At 37.3% G+C, this 20,798-nt stretch overlaps 1 protein-coding gene across 2 annotated transcripts in view; it reads left to right on the top strand.

Annotated features, from left to right (window-relative positions):
* TM9SF2 (transmembrane 9 superfamily member 2) overlaps window positions 1–20,798 on the top strand; it is a 38,837-nt gene that overhangs the window by 335 nt on the left and 17,704 nt on the right. For both annotated transcript variants that reach the window (XM_044428508.1, XM_044428507.1), the window contains exons 2-9: window positions 3,340–3,407; window positions 6,183–6,276; window positions 8,556–8,683; window positions 14,531–14,660; window positions 18,212–18,336; window positions 19,100–19,214; window positions 20,481–20,560; window positions 20,655–20,763. In XM_044428508.1, the coding sequence (XP_044284443.1) occupies window positions 3,340–3,407; window positions 6,183–6,276; window positions 8,556–8,683; window positions 14,531–14,660; window positions 18,212–18,336; window positions 19,100–19,214; window positions 20,481–20,560; window positions 20,655–20,763 (849 nt within the window). The remainder of the gene's footprint in view (window positions 1–3,339; window positions 3,408–6,182; window positions 6,277–8,555; window positions 8,684–14,530; window positions 14,661–18,211; window positions 18,337–19,099; window positions 19,215–20,480; window positions 20,561–20,654; window positions 20,764–20,798) is intronic.

Genomic DNA, 20,798 nt, shown 5'->3' with positions numbered 1-20,798 from the left:
AATGCTATGTATCTGAAAGGGGTTGGGCTCCTTATCACAGTACTTATTATCTAGTATAGAAAGGGGTAGAAGCAAAGATAAGAATTCTCCCACAGGTTGATGGTTGCCGCTTTTTGTTTGAAAGTTATTTGCACCCCTTTTGTGCTTCGGAAATCAAATGAATGGACATGAAACCATTAAGAATGTCCAGAAATACATCTCCTGCTTAATCTGCATTCTGCCAACAACCAGATATATGAAATGGGCTGCTAAAAGACTGGTTAAGTGAAGAGGCTAGGTTTGGTCTTTTCTCATTACGCATCTTTTATTTTAGAATGTGTTTGCTTCTGAAATTGGAGTGGTGTTGACTTCATATTTGGATGGGACTGTATCAGGATAATTGTTATCCTCCATGAATGCCTGCAATTGCTCTTCTGTGACTCTTCCAAGAAATCCCCCTTCACGGGGAATATTTGTGATACAGTGGTAGTTGACAAGGATTTAGAAAGGACTTATTAAGGAGCATTCGTATTTCTGTCACTTTCAAAGTGGCAGGTATCTCTCCTCCCATACAGATGCTTTCACCACATCCAGGACTCATCTGTTCAAACCTCCTTGGCTAGCTTTAACAAGTACGGCAATGATCAAATGATCACTTGGTCAGATGTGGTAGTGGAAACACTCCACCTGAGTCATCAGGCTGCGAAAAGTAGAAACTGATCCTATTATATTTATCTAGTCACAGCATTGGACACCTCAACTGGCACAGCTGAAAATGCCAGAGTTGTTCTGAAAGTGAACAGTTTTGCCTGGAAAGTACCTAGTAGAAGAATCACAGTGGACTTCTGAAGGTGCTAGGGCTCCATTTACCAGAGACAATATTTGTAACCATCAGATCACTTTTAAAAACTCTTCTGGAAGACTACTTGAAATTGTAGTGGGAACAGTGAAATCAGCCACTGCTGTTCTCACTGGCACGTAGGACACTCACTCTGTGCTAAATTGGCTTTGCAGTCAGGCTTATCCACAGCAAGACTTCTGCCACCTGTGTTCAAGCCATCATCCATCCTGTTTCATTGCCTTCAACATCAGAGTATCGTTGAGGCTAGGTAGCTTTGGAAAAGGCGCCCTGGAATGATTGTATTAATGACCCATTTCATCTTAATTATTTCAAAGTGAAACTGGGGTCTCAACAGTATTGTCACTCTGTTGACTGGACTCCCCCTGCCCAAGTATTAAGGAATCCATTAAATTTCATTAGTTTTCAGTAGCAAACAATTCAAATTGGTTGCAACATCTGCAGGGCAAACTTTGCTAGGAAGCAATCATAATATCAAGGTTATGACATCCCTTTTTTCCACTCAGTTCTTTGCTTGAGACACAGACTAAATCTGTGATATGGCTTTTTTGTGCACTAGGCCAGTAACAAATTGAGACAACCCTGTAGAGGCTGTAAACTCCCTAAAGAGCACTCTAGAACTAACCTTAACATGAATGTTGAAGCCCCCCAAGACTACTGTTCTAGGGTTTAGTTTCTCCAAAGTGTGCAAACCTAAAATCAGTATAGAGGATTGAAGGTTTTTCCTTCCCATGTTGCAGTTTGACTCCATCAGTAGAAATATCTGACATTCTCAAGTTTAATTCCGCTCACTTTATTCTATGGAGATGCTGAAATATTGTCATTCTGGCATTTTTCTTAAGGTGTTAGATTGACAGTCTCAGTGCAATAAAGAGACACTTGTCTATCAGTCTATCTGTCCTGAAAACCTTGTGCGTCTTTTGCTTCACCTGATACTCAAGCCTCTAGCTTAGGTGGCTTTCAAAAACTATTAGACAAACACTTGCCAGAAACATCTATCAGTAGCTGTCACACATGACAGATAACTGAAGGGAACTTCCCAAATTCAGAGGTATGTTAGGGACAAATACTGGGTCAAGACCAGCTTCAGGTCCTGTTTGTACATTTAGTGTTTATGTTTGAATTATTACTGTTGGAATCATAGAATAGTAGAGTTGGAGGGGGCCATGAAGGAAACAGAAAGCTGGTAGATTTTGGTGTGATTCACTTGGCTACTGTCATGGTAGATTATCATATTAGTCCAATTACTCTAAGAATAAATCTATCTGAATGTTTTATCGTGGCACATTAAATTTATTGTTTTATTTACTTATTATATTTATATCCTGCCTGATGTAATTCTGTTCCTCCTTTCAATCTTATTCTCACAACAGCAACCCTGTGAGGTAGATTGACTAAGATTCTATGACTGATCCAAAGTAGCTCCATGGCTGAGTGGGGACTAGAACCCAAATCTCCTGAGTCACATTCCTGCTTCTCTTAATAATTAAACCATACTGGCTGTCATGTTTGGTTCATTTTCACAGCACAGAGCCTGTCGTCTTAATGCTATTGCATCTTCATTATTCCTTTCCCCTGCAAACTACTCTTAGGCCTCCTTGGGAGGTAGGGCAACTGTAGTTTCTACCTGCTAAAAAGTCACATATATGCCTATCTAGCAGTATTATTACTCTTACCAGTAGAAGAGGCTTTAAACCTGTATAACTTGTTTTACAATATTTTCTCCTCACACACCTCTTTCTCGCTCTCTCTTTCTCATGCGCTCTCTCTGGTTCAGAGTTCCTAAGAAGTCTGCCCCTCTTGTTGTTTGTGTATTGATTAGATTTATATCCTGCCTTTTTCTTTTTTTAAAGAACTCAAAGTGGCTTATATCATTCTCCTCCTCCTGCTCTCAATCTTATCCTCGCAACAGCAACCCAGTGAGGTAGGTTGGGCTGAGAGTCTGTGACAGGCCCAAAGTCACCCAATGGTTGAGTGGGAACTACAACCGGATCACCTGAGTCCCAGACCCATGCTCTTAACCACTACACCACGCTGGTTATGTTATACAGTGGATGCTGTACTGTATTCATTAACACAAAAGCACTGGCACAGCAGTATTAAAATAAAATACTAGCACCTGTATAAAGCAGATTCTAGTGTAGACCCTACCTAAGTATTGGGAAGATTATATTATATAGTTCACGAATTCCATATGTATGATGCTTTGAATTGGCTATTTTTACTAGTCCATGTTTGTTCAGCAATAAGATTTTCTTTTAAATTTTTCTTTTAATGTTCTTCATTGACATATCACTTCAGTCTCGATAGGTGAAATAGGTGCATGTAGGTCTAATATTTCCTGTTCATGCAATACATAGTGTTTTATTTCTATTTCATGTATTAGGTTATGCAGTTTGGCCTTTTACTTTGAATAAAGAATGATCAGAGTAATTTCTAATAACCATCAGTATCTCTTAAGTTATTGTCACTCTACTAATCTCTCTTTGTCTCTTTTCAAGTCTGATATAGAGCTGTTTGTAAATAGGCTGGACTCTGTGGAATCGGTCCTTCCTTATGAATATACTGCGTAAGTACATTAGTACTTATTAAATGTTATATGCAATGTGGAATTACTTCCTAAATGCTTGACTAAAAAAATAATAATATTATGACCATGCTATTTCAGGTGGATTGTTAATAATTGATTTATTATACATGTTTAGACAGAAAAAAGACCTTGAACTCTGAGTAGTCATCCCACAGCCTTGCTGGCTGGGGTATGCTAGGAGCTGGCAGGACTTTTTTCCATATAAACACGCATAGGATTGCAATGTTGGCTGCTTGCTATACAATTTTAGCCTGTTAAATGCTGCTTAGAGGTTAGAAGCAAAGGGGAGGGCCTTCTCAGTGTTAGCTCCCCAATTGTGGAATGATTTCCCCACTAAGAACCACCTGCTGCCAACTTTGTTAACTTTTCACAGCCATGTTTAGATGGCTCTCTATGCTGAGGCATTTAAAGACATTTAAAAACATTTAAGGGATTATGGGGACTAATCATACCAGGTATTTGATGTCTGTTTTAGCTGTTTTAAAATATTTGTATTTTGAAAAATTTAATGTTTTTTTTTTAAATTGTCTGTTTTATGAACTGTCAAACAAGACAATCCAATTAACTGTGTGGAAAGTGCGGGCTATTGGGTAGTATATAAATGACATTAATAGCAATGAATATTATTGTTATTACTGCTATTACTACTACTAGGGTAGGATTCACTTATTCTGCTGTAAAAGCTGATTTTGTGATTTATTCATAGTATTTTCAATAAAACATGCTTGGGAATAATGTTTAAACTAATAGGCATTCCTGGTCAGGGAACCATCAGTGTATTAACATAATTTTACTGCATTAATTACTTGTTACACATTAGAATCTCAAATCTAGATATGTAGAAAATGTTTTGTGTTACCAATTAAGTAGCTAATGGAGTCACCTACTTATTAAGTATCACTAGCTCATGAGGTCTACTATGACTGTGTTGGAATAGTTCTATTCTGTATGGTTTTAGCATTTTTATTTTATATGATTTTAATATTCTACTGATGTATTTCTATTTTTAATCTTTGTATATTTCTATTTATTTGTCTAATAAAATAAAATAATTATATATGTTTTAATGTTGTAAGCCACCTTGATTCTCAGTACTGGGAACAGGCAGAATATAAATATAGTAATAATAATCAGCATGCCCACTTCTGCATCTCTGTGTGTCACAGAATGATTAGTACGTGATTTTTTTCCCCTTTCTGGGCACTTAATTTCATGCTTTGAACACAATGCTAAGCTTAGCCAAAACTTTTATTTGGAAAAGTACATACAGAAAGAACAGAAAACTGAAGACAAAAATACTCCACATATATTTTAAGCAGCATATTTATATTTATCAGTGTTTTATTCCCTTGAATAGAGGAATGTGCTTTCAGGATATTGCATTTATCCTGAGGCTAAGGTCACTGGGCACACTTCTAGGGGACTCTTTATACGTAAGTGGACTGTAGAGATGCATAACAGTTTCCAAAAGTAGTAGGGAAGGTCTCCTTAGATTAACTCCTCCCCTCATTCCTACCCCAAGTGACAGAGAGGCACGTGTGTTCTAGCCTTGCACTTGGGATTGAAATCTTTCAACTTTTGAGGCTGGCATGTTTGCATCAACTAAGGCATTCCTTGAAAGGGATTTTGCTGACTTGCTAGTTATAGTCTCTACTCACTGCACCTTCATTCCCTGCTTCTGTTGCTATTACAATTGGTAGCAAATAGAAGAATGTGCTTAGAAAATAACTCCTACTTCTTTTGTTAGAGCAGCTGCTTCAAGTGATAAAACAGCTACCCTGCAAGGATAAGAGAGCCAGTGTGGTGTGGTGGTTAAGAGCCTAGGAATGGGACTCAGCCGATCTGGGTTCTAGTCCCTGCTCAGCCATGGAGCCCACTGGGTGACTTTGGGCCAGTCACAGACTCTCAGCCCAACCTGCCTCACAGGGTTGTTGTTGTGGGGATAAGATGGGGGAGGAGAATGATGCAAGCTGCCTTGAGCCCTTTGTAGGAAAAAGGCAGGATATAAATTGGAAAATAAATAAATAATAAAATAAATCCATATTTTAAGGCATTTCGTCTCAGAGACAACAATGACAATGAGGGGTGAGAAACTTGGTGGAGAGCACAGAGTTATTAGTGGGAAGGGTTCAAGAGTAAAAATCAGCCTTAGCTTAGAGGAACAGCTGTGTTGTAATCTACAGGGCATGTTGTGGCCAAAGTGGGGTTGAGATAAATTTGAGAAGGGGATTAAATTGCTTTCTCTGCTCTACTTTTCCTATTTCCAGTCTATTTCTTTTCAGGAATTTACAAATCCAGTTGCCAGTGGACATCATCCCTGTGTTGTATGCGGAATACAGAATTCTTCTCCCCTCTTTCCAGTAGACTACAGAAAACTTAGTTGTTCATTTCATTTTGTTCTGGACTTGCAGGAGCAGCAAGAGGCATTTCTGCCACTTTTTTCTTTCCTTATTATTTCCATTGTTTAAGCAGGAGCGTGAAAGACTGGTAGGATATATCTGTCTTCATGCTGAGTTTTACAGTAGGTAGAATCAAACATTTGTTTCATCTCTAACCAACGTAAGAGTCAAAGTGTTGGTTAATGAAATAGATTAGTAACTGTCCTAAGATAGCTGTGAAAATGCATTTTGCCAAAGATTCAGATATCTGCAAACATATAGTCTAGACATAAAAGATACTGAACTATGCCATGTTGTGTTTACATATTGGAACATTCTTTCAAGTGGCATTCAGATGTTCTGTATTCTTCTATAGGTTTGATTTTTGCCAAGAACTTGGGGAGAAACGTCCATCTGAAAATCTTGGTCAAGTATTGTTTGGAGAGAGGATTGAACCATCTCCATATAAGGTATATGCTTTATTTTAAAATGAAAGATACACATAATTTACAGAATATAACTAGTAAATCTGGGTTTATGGCATGTTTCTAATTTGTACCAATTTCTGAATGTTAACCAGGGCAGGTTTTAGGACAGGCCTTGCACCACAAGCACATGGGCTCTGGGAGGCCTTACTAATGTTGGACCCTTTTTGACCATGTTGTTTTTCCCCATCCTGCTGTCAGGAATGGCTGGATTTCCTAATTTGTCTGCCATTTAGATTTCTTCACAATACAATTATTGTAATTTGAATCCTGTATTGGAGGAAATCAAAATGGCATTGGTGAGTCCAGTCAAGCAGGCCCATGAACAAGCTACTGGGTTACCTGCCTGGTAGTGATAAGATAACCTGGCAGTAGTGCTGAAAGGAGCAGTGGGCACAGATAGCTAGGCTCACTGGCATTTAAATTTCCCCAGAATGCAAAGCCTGCAACACATGTGTAGTATTGCATTGTGTGGAAATTAAAATGGTATCCATACTAGTGAGTCCAGCTGCATGTGTCTAGTATTCTTGTCGGCAGTCTGCCATCTGGCAGGGCCCGGAGCCTCCTGCTATATGCCAACTGGTTTCACCCTGCTTTAAGAAAAATGCCCTCTTCTATGTAGCTTTCTCTGTATTCTGTGACTACAGAATCTATTCTTTGCTCCAAAATGGGTTTTGAAATTTCATGATTTCCTCTTCAGAGAAAATTATTTCTGCCATTTGGTGAAGGCTCATTTTCACTAATGTGTGTGTGAGTAGAGAGTTGTGAATGAGCATAACTAGCTGGGAAACATACCTGAGTATGCTGCTCCTAGGCATCCCTTATGTTTGACTGGACTCGCCTTTATATTGTTTGCCTAAACTAATTAAACAGAGCTGAGTAGCACTTCAGTCTATTGTTATAAAATGAAAGGTACGCAAGCTGTGGAGAATTGTTGCTTAGAAAACATCTTTCCAGTCTTCACTGGAATTGCTCATAATGATGCACCACTAAGATCAAGATACGGAAGAATGTTACACTCCCAAGATGGTGTCTACCATCATTCATCCCAACCTTGATTGATGCCTTAAACTATTGCACAAGTTTTTGCTTTCTAGTTGTAAAGCTGTTCACATGTTTAATAAAGTTAAGGCCATTTCCATCTCAGTAGTCTGTGCTGACCTCACCCTGCTTGCCACTGCAAGTGATTCTTAGTGATTTGAGGACCAGATTGGATCATAATATAGTATAATAGTTCCAACTTCATGGAAATGTTCATATTTTAAGATGCTCATCTAGCAAAACTTAGATAAGATCAGTATGTATAATTCATGCAGATATTTTAAATATGTTAACTATATTAGTGTTATTAGCAATATGTAGCTGGAGGAGCTGGACCATAAGGAAGGCTGAGTGCAAAAGGACTGAGGCCTTTGAATTGTGGTGCTGGAGGAGACTCCTGCGAGTCCCTTGGACCGCAAGGCGATCAAACCGGTCAGTCCTAGAGGAGAGCAACCCTGACTGCTCTTTAGAAGGCCAGATCCTGAAGATGAAACTCAAATACTTTGGCCACCTAATGAGAAGGAAGGACTCCCTGGAGAAGAGTCTAATGCTGGGAACAATAGATGGGAAAAGAAGAAGGGCACGGCAGAGGATGAGGTGGCTAGATGGAATCACTGAAGCAGTTGGTGTGAGCTTAAGTGGACTCAGGGCGATGGTGGAGGACAGGAGGGCCTGGAGGAATGTTGTCCAGGGGGTCACGATGGGTCAGACACGACTTCGCGACTAACAACAACAAGCTGGAAGAGTCTGCCATTTAGAAAAGGCCTGTAAGCAGAGCTCACTGGCTGTAAGCTTTTATCATATCCTTCTCAACTGATTACATGAATATTTTTTCAGTTCAGTTTTTTTAATTTGAAAGAATTCAAAAGAATTTTTCAAATTCTCCTCTGTTTAAGTGAAGACATAACAGGTCAAAATAGTCTTTAGTTGTGGTTTGGTTGGATTACTTGGCAAACTAAAAACTGTGCAAAAATTTCTTCTTGCAAAACAAATGATGTATTAATTTAACAGGAACATGTAAAAGACTGACTTGAGAACCAGTGGTAAATCAACAGCTAGCAGCTTACTTTTTTGTTATTTTGATTTTCAACTATTGCTATGTTACTGATGTTGCTATAGATCTTCAGATAATTTGGAAATACCCCCCCCCCATAAATAAATTGAGTGAAAATGTGTTAAAGGGAAGCAGTTCCCATAGACTAAATATTTCTCATTTTTTTCAGTTTAAATTTAAGGAAAAAGAGACATGTAAATCTGTTTGTACAAAAACATATGATCTAAAAGACCCGAAACACAAGCAAAAACTAGATTTTCTGAAAAAGAGTATGCTACTGAACTATCAGCATCACTGGTGAGTTCACATTTAATTTTTAATGTTTAAATATAGTTTTAGCAGAAGTTAGGAAATGGTAGTGTATCTACATTTTATCATAAATGGAAGCTACAATAGAGGTGGTGGTACTTTGCATTTATTTGCAGTTTGTCAATACACACTTATACCATGATCTAATCAAATTAAGCTTTTAAAAGACCCAGTCTGTTTCAGTGGTGAAGAGAAATGTATGAATCAAATTAATGTGTTAAAACTTTGGACTAATGATCTTTTACTTTTCATGTAATATTTAACAGTTTAAGTTGTATAGTATTTGCATAAGAATAGAACCTGCAGGATTTCTGTTGAGGAATGGCTGTTCCGCTGACAGCTTGCTTAAAATCCTAAATTAGAACACATGAGCAGAAGGTAGATTGGGGTCTGCGAGTAAACTTTTAAATAATTTGCTGTAGATTTCAACAGAGGGGTCTTACCATCAGTGGCTTTTCAGAAGCAACAACAAAATACTTTTTTCTTCTAAATTATTCAGCTGTAACCAAGAAAACATGGAAGAAAAATATTTATTATATTGCACTTATCTCCCATTGGGAACTCAGGGTGGCTACATGCAATTCCCAGGTGGTCTGCACTTCAACATGCTCTGAGTTAGGCAGAGTTTGTGCCTGCAAGGATTTTGTTTGTGTACTCCACTTGTGGCACTGAAAACAAATATCTGACTGAACATGTATTCAGAGGTGTCTTGTTCCAATTCTAAATCTAAGTCTGTTTTTCATCTGACTCAGGTTGGTGAAGTTTATGGTGCTAGAGGAAAAAAGTAGATCTTGCAGTCCAGAGATCTGCCTACTATGAGATTAGAAAATGGCTTAATCCGGCTAGTACAAGTTAAATTAGCATTTTAAGAATAATTTTATTACTATCCCTTCCGTTTGCAGATCAGCTGACTAGTTTGGGATAGGCAGGATGTAGTATGGCCTGGTTTACATATAATGTTTCAAAGTTTTATTGTTTTCTACTCACTAAACAAATAGTTATTCCAAAGACTTCAAACATACTGGGTACAAAGTCTTATTTCTCTCTACTATTGCTATGTATTTCAACCCTAATTAAAATTCCCATGTTTGGTAGTAAGCTGTATCTTCTTTTTCCTTAAGGGATAAAGTCAGTCTGTTCATTTCCACGCAGTCCAATATCTTGTTTAAGGTCAAATCTTCAGTCAGTAACTCTTCATTCCTCCAACATTGTGCAATACAATCCTCACCACTGTAATTACATGTAAAGTCAAATATATACTTTGTTTATCAAAATCGTTGGGGAGAATGCCTAACAAAAAGATTTCTGGTTTAAACATTACAGATCTTTGCAACATTTCCTCAAGCCATCTATGTATTTTAACCCAGTATTTTTTTGCTTTGTCACAAGTCCACCACATGTGGTAAAAGTACCAGATTTTTGTTTTCATTTCCAACACTTGTTTGACATACTCAGAAACATTTTAGCTAATCTATTTGTGACAAATACCATCTATAAAACATTTTATATACATTTTCTTTATATGAAGTTGCCAAAGTTATCTTAACATTTCTTTCCAACAACTTTTGCCACCTCTGCAATTCAATGTTATACCCAAAGTTTTATCCCCATGATATCATAGTTTCTTTAACTTGTTCATCTTCCATTTTCATTTCTGAGAAAGTTATACAATCTTTTAATCTTTTTTCATCTGATTTTAAAATTAATTGATCAAACATAGTTTGGACCTTATAGAAACCATACATTTTAAAATCTCCTGGTGGCATGATTGTATTTGTACTTGATGCCACCAGGAGAGATCAGTACCCTGCTCTTGAAGTCCTTGATTTGATTTCAGTCTTCCATCATTATCCATGATATCATTATAAGTCACAATCTTACTGAAATTGAATGCGTTTGGGTATACAAAAGCTTCCATGGGAGAAATCCATCTCTGTACCTTATTATAAAGTTTTATCTTTAATTTTTCCCAAACCAAAATCAGTGCATTTCTAATATGGTGATTTTGAAAGTACCCATGCATTTTACATTTCTCATACCACATAAAAGCATGCCAGCCCATTTGCAAATCGTGCCCTTCAAGATATAAAATTCTTTTGTTCCTTAATATTATCCATTCTTTTAACTACACTAAAACACATGCTTGATAATACAACAACCAATGTGGAAGACCAAAACCCCCATTTCTTTTGGTCTCCTGAAGCATTTTTACTTTAATTCTTGGTTTCTTCTTTTGCCATATAAATCTCAAAATGTGTATATTTAAATAATCAAAAAACGTTTTCTCAATTTTTATGGGAATTGTTTGAAATAAAAACAAAATCTTGGGCAATATGTTCATTTTAACTATAGCTATTCTTTCCAACAACAATACTTGTAGATTAGACCATTTTTCTAAGTCTGCCCTAATCTTTATAAACAGTTTGATATAATTATCTTGCTTCAATGTGACTGTTAGATGTATTCCCAAATATTTGACCTTTTTCACTATTTGAAGATCTACTTGTTCCATCAAAGCTGTTCTTTGATTCAGTGTACAGTTTTTTTTACTAATAATTTAGGTTTTTCTCTGTTTATTTTCATCCCCATAACTTCTCCATAGTCTTCTATTATTTTTTTTAACAATTTAGGTACTGTTGCCACGGGATCTTCTAGAATAAAAACTAAGTCATCTCAAATGCTTGGAGCTTATAAATTTAATCTTTAATTCTAGTTCCTTTAATCTCCATGTCTTTCCTAAATTTTTTGTTAAGAACCTCTAAGATTAATATGAATAACAGTGGTGACAAGGGACATCCTTGTCTTGTGCCTTTTTGGGTATTTTTGGTCTCTGTAAATTCTCCATTAATTATTATTCTGGCAGTCTGTTTTTGATAAATAGTTGTTATTACATTTATGATTTTTTCACCAAAGTCCATTTGTTTTAATTGTTCTTTCATAAACTACCAATTAACATTGTCAAATGCTTTTTGAGCATATAAAAACAGTAATGCAATTTGTTTTTCAGAATTAACTTCATAATACTCTAGAATATCCAATATAATGCTCATATAATGATCTGTATGTATAAAGTGTGTTAGAATTTTTTTCAACATTTCTGCCATTACCGAGGCAAACATTTTGTCATCCACATTTATTGGATTACAAAATGATTGCAGTGATACTGGTCTATACAGTCAGTATCTTCTTTCAGTTTCAAGGTAATATTTGCCTCAGTGCATGTATTCAGGATGTTAGCTTCAGATAAAACTGCATTACATACATCCTTCAATGGTATATTTAAAATGTCTTCAAAACATTTATAATAGTCCACTGGTAGTCCATCTGGGCCAGGAGTTTTATCATTTTTCTGTCTTTTAATCGCTTCACTTATCTCTGTCATTGTTACTTCCTCATTTAATATTTTTTTATAGTTCTCTGGAAATTTTGGTAGGTTTTCCTTTTGTATATATTCTTGAATATTCTCAGCTGATGCCTCTTTAGCTTGGTATAATTTTGTGAAGAACTTTCCCACTATTTTCTGGCTTACATATAATGCATTTGTTATCCTTCTTGGGGTTTGTCTGGTGAATGATCAGAGAAACTGTGGTTTATCTTCTCATTTCTTGGGTTTTTTGTTTCCTTCCTCCTTTGCCTCTTCTATCCCAAACACCTTTGTGGTACTGTAGTACTGCCATTAAGATTTTGACCACTCTTGCCCATTCTGTGAAAGGTGCTGCAAAATACCCACTATTCAGGATTTACCCATGACAAGAAGGTATTGTTAGAACAACCTAGAATTCTCAGCAGAACTACAAACCATGAGTTCCCTTCCTGGGTATTTTTGAACCCTCCCTCTTTGCCCAACTCTCCCTGTATCTCAGATACCTTTGTGGTGATGTGCCTTCATACATAAGAATCATAATCCAAAAATACATAGGATAGTGTTACTTGTGTTATAAGCCTTTGTAATTTGCTAGATGCTTGCGAGCCATGAACTAGAGCATGGTAAAAAAGACATACACTTAGATTTATTAATATTATTTATTAATATAAATAATCAGAGCTTTATCTCACTCTGATAAAGGATTCTAAGTCCAAGATTTTTATTTCAGTCAAGTATCCAAATTAAGTAGAGCATATAGACTTTCCATAGAAAAAATGTTCTGCTTGTTACTTCAGATTTTCTGAAGATTTTCTTCATTTCAGTAGTGTTTAATAATTTAGGGTGAGAGTGGCCATCATTTTGTTACAGCTATTACATTTAGGTTTCAGAAATGCTTGCCAGTTTACTGTAAATCACAGAAGGACCTATCTATAATCTTTATCTAGTTTTTGCCTACCCTTGGCCTGTGATGAAAAGGAATGAGGGGAAAAACAGGGAGAATAAAGGGAAGACAAGGAGAAGGCAGGTGAAGAATCCCAAGAGAAGCAACAGTGAGGATGGTGGAGGAAAACCAAGATGGATGAAAAGGCAGGCAAGAAAGCTGAACAAAAGAAGATGGGAGAGACCAAGAACAGATAATACATACTGTTGAGGCTATAGCGACTCTTGGCTGGGACAAGAAATCAGATTTCAGGCTGGTGGAGAGCCCACCATACAGAAATTCTGCCTCCTTATGCGAAAGAAAGTCTTTGCTTGCTCCCTGTATCACTACCAACCAGGTTGGAATAAATGAGCAACATAACAGTTCTGTTCCTGAGAGCAAGTTAAACTGGGGGTTTGAATAGAATTGTGTATGAGATACAAAGCAACAAGAGGAACTGTTGGGAAACCAATCAACAGCTTTGAGCTTATTGCAGGCTATTTGGTCAGAAGTTCCTGGGAACAAAGGTTGTTTCCTGGAGAAGAGAAAATCCATTTTGTGATCTATAGACCTGACTATTGTTTTATGGAGCATTAAAACTTTTAATCTTGAAGTTTAAATGGATTTTTGAGGAATGTATCTAGGAAAGACCTCAAAGTCAATGCAAACAGCTTTTCACTGATGGAAGCAAGAGATCAGTATTTCACTTCCTCCAGACCCATATTTACATAAACACACATAGATAAACTGTAATGCCATTCTTGTTATCAATCTGCTGATTTTCTTTGTTGAACCAGAACAAAGAAAAAAGAAACTTAATGGTAAATGACATAGTCTCTCAATATTTTTGTATGTCTTCATAATATTAACCCACTCTGTGATGTTTCATTTAGTCAGAGATACACATTGGCCTGGTTTGGGTGTAAAGTTACATGATTGAGACTTGAGCTTGTACACTCCCTCGCAATCTGAGGCCTTCTTTGGTAGTAGCTCTCCAGCTTTTCAGTGCTCTCATTAGGGAAGTTTGCCTGGCATCCATGTTGTTATCTTTTTGCAACCTTTTGCTCTCTCAGGCATTTTAAATTTTATTGTAAGTAATAAAAAATGTATTCTTTTTTTCCCCTTGTGATGAGTTTTTTAGCTTTTCCCTTTGTAATTTGCATTGTATTTTACCATGATGTTTTGATATAAAGCACAAGAGCTATGCTGGATCATGCCAAGGCTCCATTTAGTCTCACATTCTGTTCACGCAGCAGCCAACCAGCTGCTTTTGGAAAAGCAGGACATGAGTACAGTAGCAACTTTGCCTGATTTTCTCCCTAGCTCCTTAGGTTTACTGCCTCTGATATTGGAGGTGCCATATAGTTATCAGGACTGGTAGCCACTGAGAGCCTTATCTTCCATAAGATATTTTTAACTTTTTCATACTATATTGAATTTTGTTAATCCATCGTGTTTTTGTTACAGGTTTTTATATGTACCATACAACACCTAAAATACATTTCATGAGGCATTTAATAAATGTAAAAAAAATCACTGTTTTTTATAGGATTGTGGACAATATGCCTGTAACATGGTGTTACGAAGTGGAAGATAACCAGAAGTTTTGCAATCCTGGATTTCCCATTGGCTGTTATATAACAAAAGATGGTCATCCCAAAGATGCTTGTGTTATTAGTGTAAGTTTAAATATATTTTTACTTATTTGTACAGAATTACTTTACATCTTTTTAAATTTTTAGTGTCCATTATTCCATACTTTATGAAAGTATGTTACTTTTAGGATCATAGTATCATCACAATTTACAGAGCCATTCTATAAAGGAAAAGGACAGATGCTCAAGCCTTGTTCTAATAACAATAGACCCTTAAACTGTTTATTGTGCTGCTCAGTCTGATGTCTGCCTTTACCATGCTGAGACTGCTCAGTACAATTGAGACATTGCTAAATTAATCTCAGCAACCTATGATCTTCCTATTATTATGGGGGCTAGTTGTTGTTTAGTCACAAAGTCGTGCCTGACCCATCACAACCCCATGAACAACATTCTTCCAGGCTCTCCTGTCTTCCATCATCCCTCAGAGTCCACCCAAGCCCACACCCCCTACCTCAGTGACTCCATCTAGCCACCTCATCCTCTGCTGTCCCCTTCTCGTTTTGCTGTCAATCGTTCCCAGCATCAGGGTCTTCTCCAGTGAGTTGTTCCTTCTCATTAGGTGGCCAAAATATTTGAGTTTCATCTTCAGTATCTGTCCTTCTAAAGAGTGGTCGGGGTTGATTTCCTTTAAGATTGACTGGTTTGATCTCTTTGTGGTCCAAGGGACTCTGGGGAGTCTTCTCCAGCACCACAATTCAAAGGCCTCACTTCTTCAGCGCTCAGGCTTCCTTATGATCCAGCTTTTCATAGCAACTGGGAAAACCATAGCTTTGACTATATGAACTTTTGTTGGTAGGGTGTCATCTCTGCTTGTTAGTATGCTGTCTAGATTTGCCATAGCTTTCCTCCCAAGGAGCAAACGACTTTTAATTTCTTGGCTGCAGTCCCCATCTGCAGTGACCTTGGAGCCCAAGAAAATTCAATCTGTCACTACCTCCATTTCTTCCACACCTATTTGCCAGAAAGTGAGAGGACCGGATGGCATGATCTTAGTTTTCTTGATGTTGAGTTTCAAGGCAGCTTTTGTGCTCTCCTCTTTCAGCCCCATCTAGAGGCTCTTTAATTCCTCTTCACTTTCTGCCATTAGAGAGGTATCTTCTGGGTATCTGAGGTTGTTGATATTTCTCCCGGCAATCTTAATTCCAGTGTGTGATTTATCTAGTCCAGCCTTTCTCATGATGTGCTCTGCATATAAGTTAAATAGGCAGGGGGACAATATACAGCCTTGCCATATTCCCTTTCCAATTTTGAACCAATCAGTAGTTCCATGTCCAGTTCTCACTGTTACTTCTTGACCCGCATATAGGTTTGTCAAGAGACAAATAAGATGCTCTGGTACTCCCATCTCTTTAAGAACTTGCCACAATTTGTTGTGATCCACACAATCAAAGGTTTTAGCATACTCAATGAAGCAGATGTTTTTCTGGAATTCCTGAGCTTTCTCCATGATCCAACATATGTTGGCAATTTGATCTCTAGTTCCTCTGTCTCTTCAAAACTCTGCTTGTACTTCTGGTAGTACTCAGTCCACATACTGCTGCATCCTAGCTTGTAGGATTTTGAGCATACCTTTGCTAGCAATGGTGCAGTAGTTCAAACATTCTTTGCCATTGCCCTTCTTTCGGATTCCAATGTAAACTGACCTTTTCCAGTCCTGTGGCCACTGTTGAGTTTTCAAATTTGCTGGCATATTGAATGAAGTACTTTAACTGCACCATCTTTTAGGATTTTGAATAGCTCAGCTGGAATACTGTCTCCTTCACTAGCTTTTGCTAAGACTTCCTAAGGCCCACTTGATTTCACATTCCAGGATGTCTGGCTCAAAGTCAGCGACCAGCCCATCGTGAATATCAGGGACGTTAAGATCTTTCCTATATAGTTCTTCTGTGTACTCTTGCCACCTCTTCTTAATCATTTCTGCCTCTGTTAGATCCCTGCCATTTTTGTCCTTTATCATGCCCATCTTTGCATGAAATGGCAGGGACCTAACAGAGGCTTCTTCATCTTTGGCTGCAGAGCATATAGTCAATCTGATTTCTGTGTTGACCATCTGGTGATGACCATGTGTTGGAGTTGTCTCCTGGGTTGTTGGAAAAGAGTGTTTGCTATGACCAGCATATTCTCTACCAGCCTGTGCCCTGCTTCATTTTGTACTCCAAGGCCAAGCTTGCCTGTTATTCCAGTTATCTTTTGGCTTCCTACCTTAGCATTCCAATCCCCCATGATGATAAGGACATCATTATTTGGTGTTATTTCTAGAAGGTGTTGTAGGCCTTCATAGAACTGGTCAACTTCAGCCTCTTCAGCATCAGTGGTTGGGGCATAGACTTGGACTACTGTGATGTTGAATAGTTTGCCTTGGATCTGAGATCATTCTGTCATTTTAGAGATTGCATCCCAGTACTGCTTTTCCTACTCTTTTATTGACTATGAAGGCTACTCCATTTCTTCCGAAAGATTCTTGCCCGCAGTAGTATACCTGATGACCATCTGAATTAAATTCACCCATTCCCGTCCATTTTAGTTCATTGATTCCCAAGATGTCAATATTCAGTCTTGTCATCTCATGTTTGACCACATCCAACTTACCTGGATTACATTCCAGCTTCCTATGCAGTGTTGTCCTTTACCGCATCCGACTTTCCTTTCACCACTAGATACATCCACAACTGAGTGTTCTTTTGGCTTTGACCCAGTCTCTTCATTCTTTCTGGTGCTACTAGTATTAGCCCTCTGCTGTTCCCCAGTAGCACATTGGACACCTTCTGACCTAAGGGGCTCATCTTCCGGCATCATAGCTCTGCGCTTTAGAACTGTCCGTGGCGAGAACTGTCCATGGCAAGGATACAGGAGTGGGTTGCCATTTCCTTCTCTGGTGGATCACGTTTTGTCAGAGCTCTCTGTTATGACCTGTCCATCTTGGGTGCCGTTGCACGGCATAGTTCATAGCTTCATTGCACTACTCAAGCCCTCTCACCATGACAAGGCAGTGATCCATGAAGGGGGAGGGACTAGTTAAAGGAGAATAAAAGAACACAACGTTTCATGACAAGATATACTGAAAATAAATGCTATTATTTCTTGATTTTCCCAGGTGTTATCTCCAGTCTTGAGAATCTTGTTTTTCGAACAAATTGAAGGAGAACTTGCTTTGGAAATAATCTAATTTTTTCCTTGATTTTGTGTAGCATTTGAAACTATGGGATTACTTTGTCCCATCAAGCATTATGTTGCTTTTGTCTGTCCATAGCATTCATGATATTGTATAACAAAGCAAGTGTGGCTTGTTTTTTACAATTTGAGCATTTAAAACTGGCTTTATTCGATAAAGGTAGTTGGTTGAAAGTCAGCCTACTCTTATTTTTATTTCTTGTATTTCAAATATTCTGACTTGAAATACAAGTACTCTGACTTAAATTACAAGAAATATAAGGATCTTTGTTGAGACTATTGGTTCATCTGGTCCAATACAATGGTTCAGATCTTTCTAAAGCACTTCATCTTTGAAAGTCATAATTTATGTTCATGTACTATTCTTATTCCTGTTTGGTTAACCTTTTGTTTTATTGAAGTCTGAGTTCCATGAGCATGACACCTTCTATATATTCAACCATGTGGACATCAGGATAGTGTACCATATTGTAGAAAATGAAGCACCTAGTGCAAGACTAGTAGCTGCTAAACTTGAACCAAAAAGGTGAGTATCCACTTTTATTACTATGAAACACAAGATTTGGACTGTACAAAGTAAATAAGATCTTGCTGGTGATCTTAAAACTTTTGCAAGATTTAAGAATTCTTTGCAAAGCAGCTACAGTGAGCTTGATATAGTGTCACATATTTGATAATAATGGACAAATTAAATGCTTTATCATGCTAATAATGTTGTCAATGTTACTTGAGATAGTGGCTTAAAATATGTGCATTTGTATTCACTTTTTATCCACTTTTCAATCTGTAAAGGATCATATGTCCTTCAAAGGCTCAGTTGCTTCTACAGCATTGTAAATTAATCCATGACCAGAACACCAAACAGACTGGTCCATCCCTGTCCCTTTGGGATCTGAATTACAGCAAGAGTCTACCAAGTTCATGAGATAACTCTTTCTGCTTAATGAAATGAGAAGGCCTGGAAAAATTCTCTGTAGTCCAACAACTTGTATCCAATGTTAACCTTTAAACTGATTGCAATCAATTTTACTGTAATATCGTTGTTCTGTCCCTTTGTCTTGAGAAATTGCATGACAGCAGGAGTGGTCATGACAGATCTTGAGGTTCCATGAATGGATTCAGTGTAATCTTTCTCATGTATGTTATTTTTAATTTGTTCTGCTTTTTAGGTATAACTGAACTTATTTCTTCATAGGTCAATCTCATTCAAGTTTTGCTGTTAAAATTCTGTAACCAAGAGCAAATGAACACAATATACATGAATCTTTGTTCTCTCTTTCTTTTAACAGTTTTAAGCACACAAATGTTGACAAGCCAGACTGCTCAGGACCACCTATGGATATAAGTAATGAACTTACTGATGGAATAATCAAAGTAGCTTATACATACTCAGTTACTTTTGAGGTTTGTTTACTTACAGCTTTTAACCCTCTGATTTTGTGAAGGCTGTGTAACTTGGAAAAGTCCTAGTATGTTAATGAAGTTTAATGGAATATAGTGGCATATTAATGAAATCCTTAGTTAACTGTACTTTATCTGAAGCGAGGAATGGATAATTAGTGGTCTTTGGGCTAGTTTCTGGCAGCTCTTTGCAAGCAAGCAACTTTACCAAGAGTTACCTGTTTCTCTCCCAAAAGGCAGCTAGGCAGGGAGGAGAAAAGAAAACAGAGAAGTGGCACTGACTCACTGTTATCTTTTGCCCTGCCCAGCATTGCATGTGGACCCCTGAGGGAAGGCAGCCTTGACAAAGAAATGGCTCCTGAACTCACTCTAAAATTATGAATAGAGGCATAATTCTTATAGATAAGTCAATATTGCTTGCTTAGAATTCTTGGATTTCTCATAAGCAACATAGTGCCCAGCCAAAAATAGTAGCTGTGTAGCAGCAAACTAATGTGATATGTGTGTTACCAGTCTTACAGCATAATCTGTAAACACAATCTGAGCATGATTACTCAGAATCAAGTTTTCTAAGTACAATTGGTCTTACTCTCAGGTACGAATTGCTGTCTCAGTGATAGATCTGTTTATGCAGAGTGTAATCTTCCAGAAAGCATAGAAGGAATAGTAGCTACTTGTCATTTTAAGACTTCTGTAGCTCTTGTTGAAATGAGGACCAGTCATACAGTATTGTATCAAATAACATTTCTTATGAAGAAATTCATTTATTCGTTATTAACACAGAATCTATTTTAACTGGTATCTTGACATCCTATTGGAGAATGCTTGTGTTTACAGCATAGAGTTGGGATAGCATAGTAGTTAAGAGACTGAGCTACAAATTAGGAAGTCTTGCTTGTGTAAACAACTTACCACTCTTTTGCACTCACTCTGATCGTTTAATGGGGAACAGTAATACTCATTTTACAGTGATTTCATAACTATTATAATTAGATAACACATATTAGCTACTTGGAAGCACTATACAAATAACAACAAATAAATTCTTCATGGTATGAAAGTTGCTTCACTGAATCCAGTGATGATTTTGTGGTAAGAACCAAATTCAAATGAACCAAGTTCAAAAGTATGTCAAAAAATGAAAAGTTTTTGTGATCCTGAAGAATGTTTGGTGCCAGATTAAATGTCATTATTTTGCCATTTCCAGTAAAAATTAGCAAAACTATTCTAACTGTAAGACATGTAATACTGAATAATTTACTTTTTTAGGAAAATAAGGACATCAAGTGGGCATCTAGATGGGATTACATTTTAGAATCTATGCCCCACACACACATACAGTGGTTTAGGTAAGGACATTGTTTTAATTTTGTAATTCAGGATGTTTCAGCACTTTTTTGGTTATAAAAGATATGCATTTTGACAGCTGGTCCTCTTTTGTAGCATTATGAATTCTCTGGTGATTGTACTTTTCCTCTCTGGAATGGTAGCTATGATCATGCTAAGGACTCTGCATAAAGATATTGCAAGATATAACCAAATGGATTCCACTGTAAGTATGTTATTTTAGAAACTCCGTTTTCCAGG

This window comes from Varanus komodoensis, unplaced genomic scaffold, assembly GCF_004798865.1.
Source record: "Varanus komodoensis strain SLA01 unplaced genomic scaffold, ASM479886v1 scaffold2, whole genome shotgun sequence".
NCBI lineage: Eukaryota > Metazoa > Chordata > Lepidosauria > Squamata > Varanidae > Varanus > Varanus komodoensis.
The sequence above is the reverse complement of the archived record's forward strand: the minus strand, read 5'-3'. Positions and strand labels throughout refer to the sequence as shown.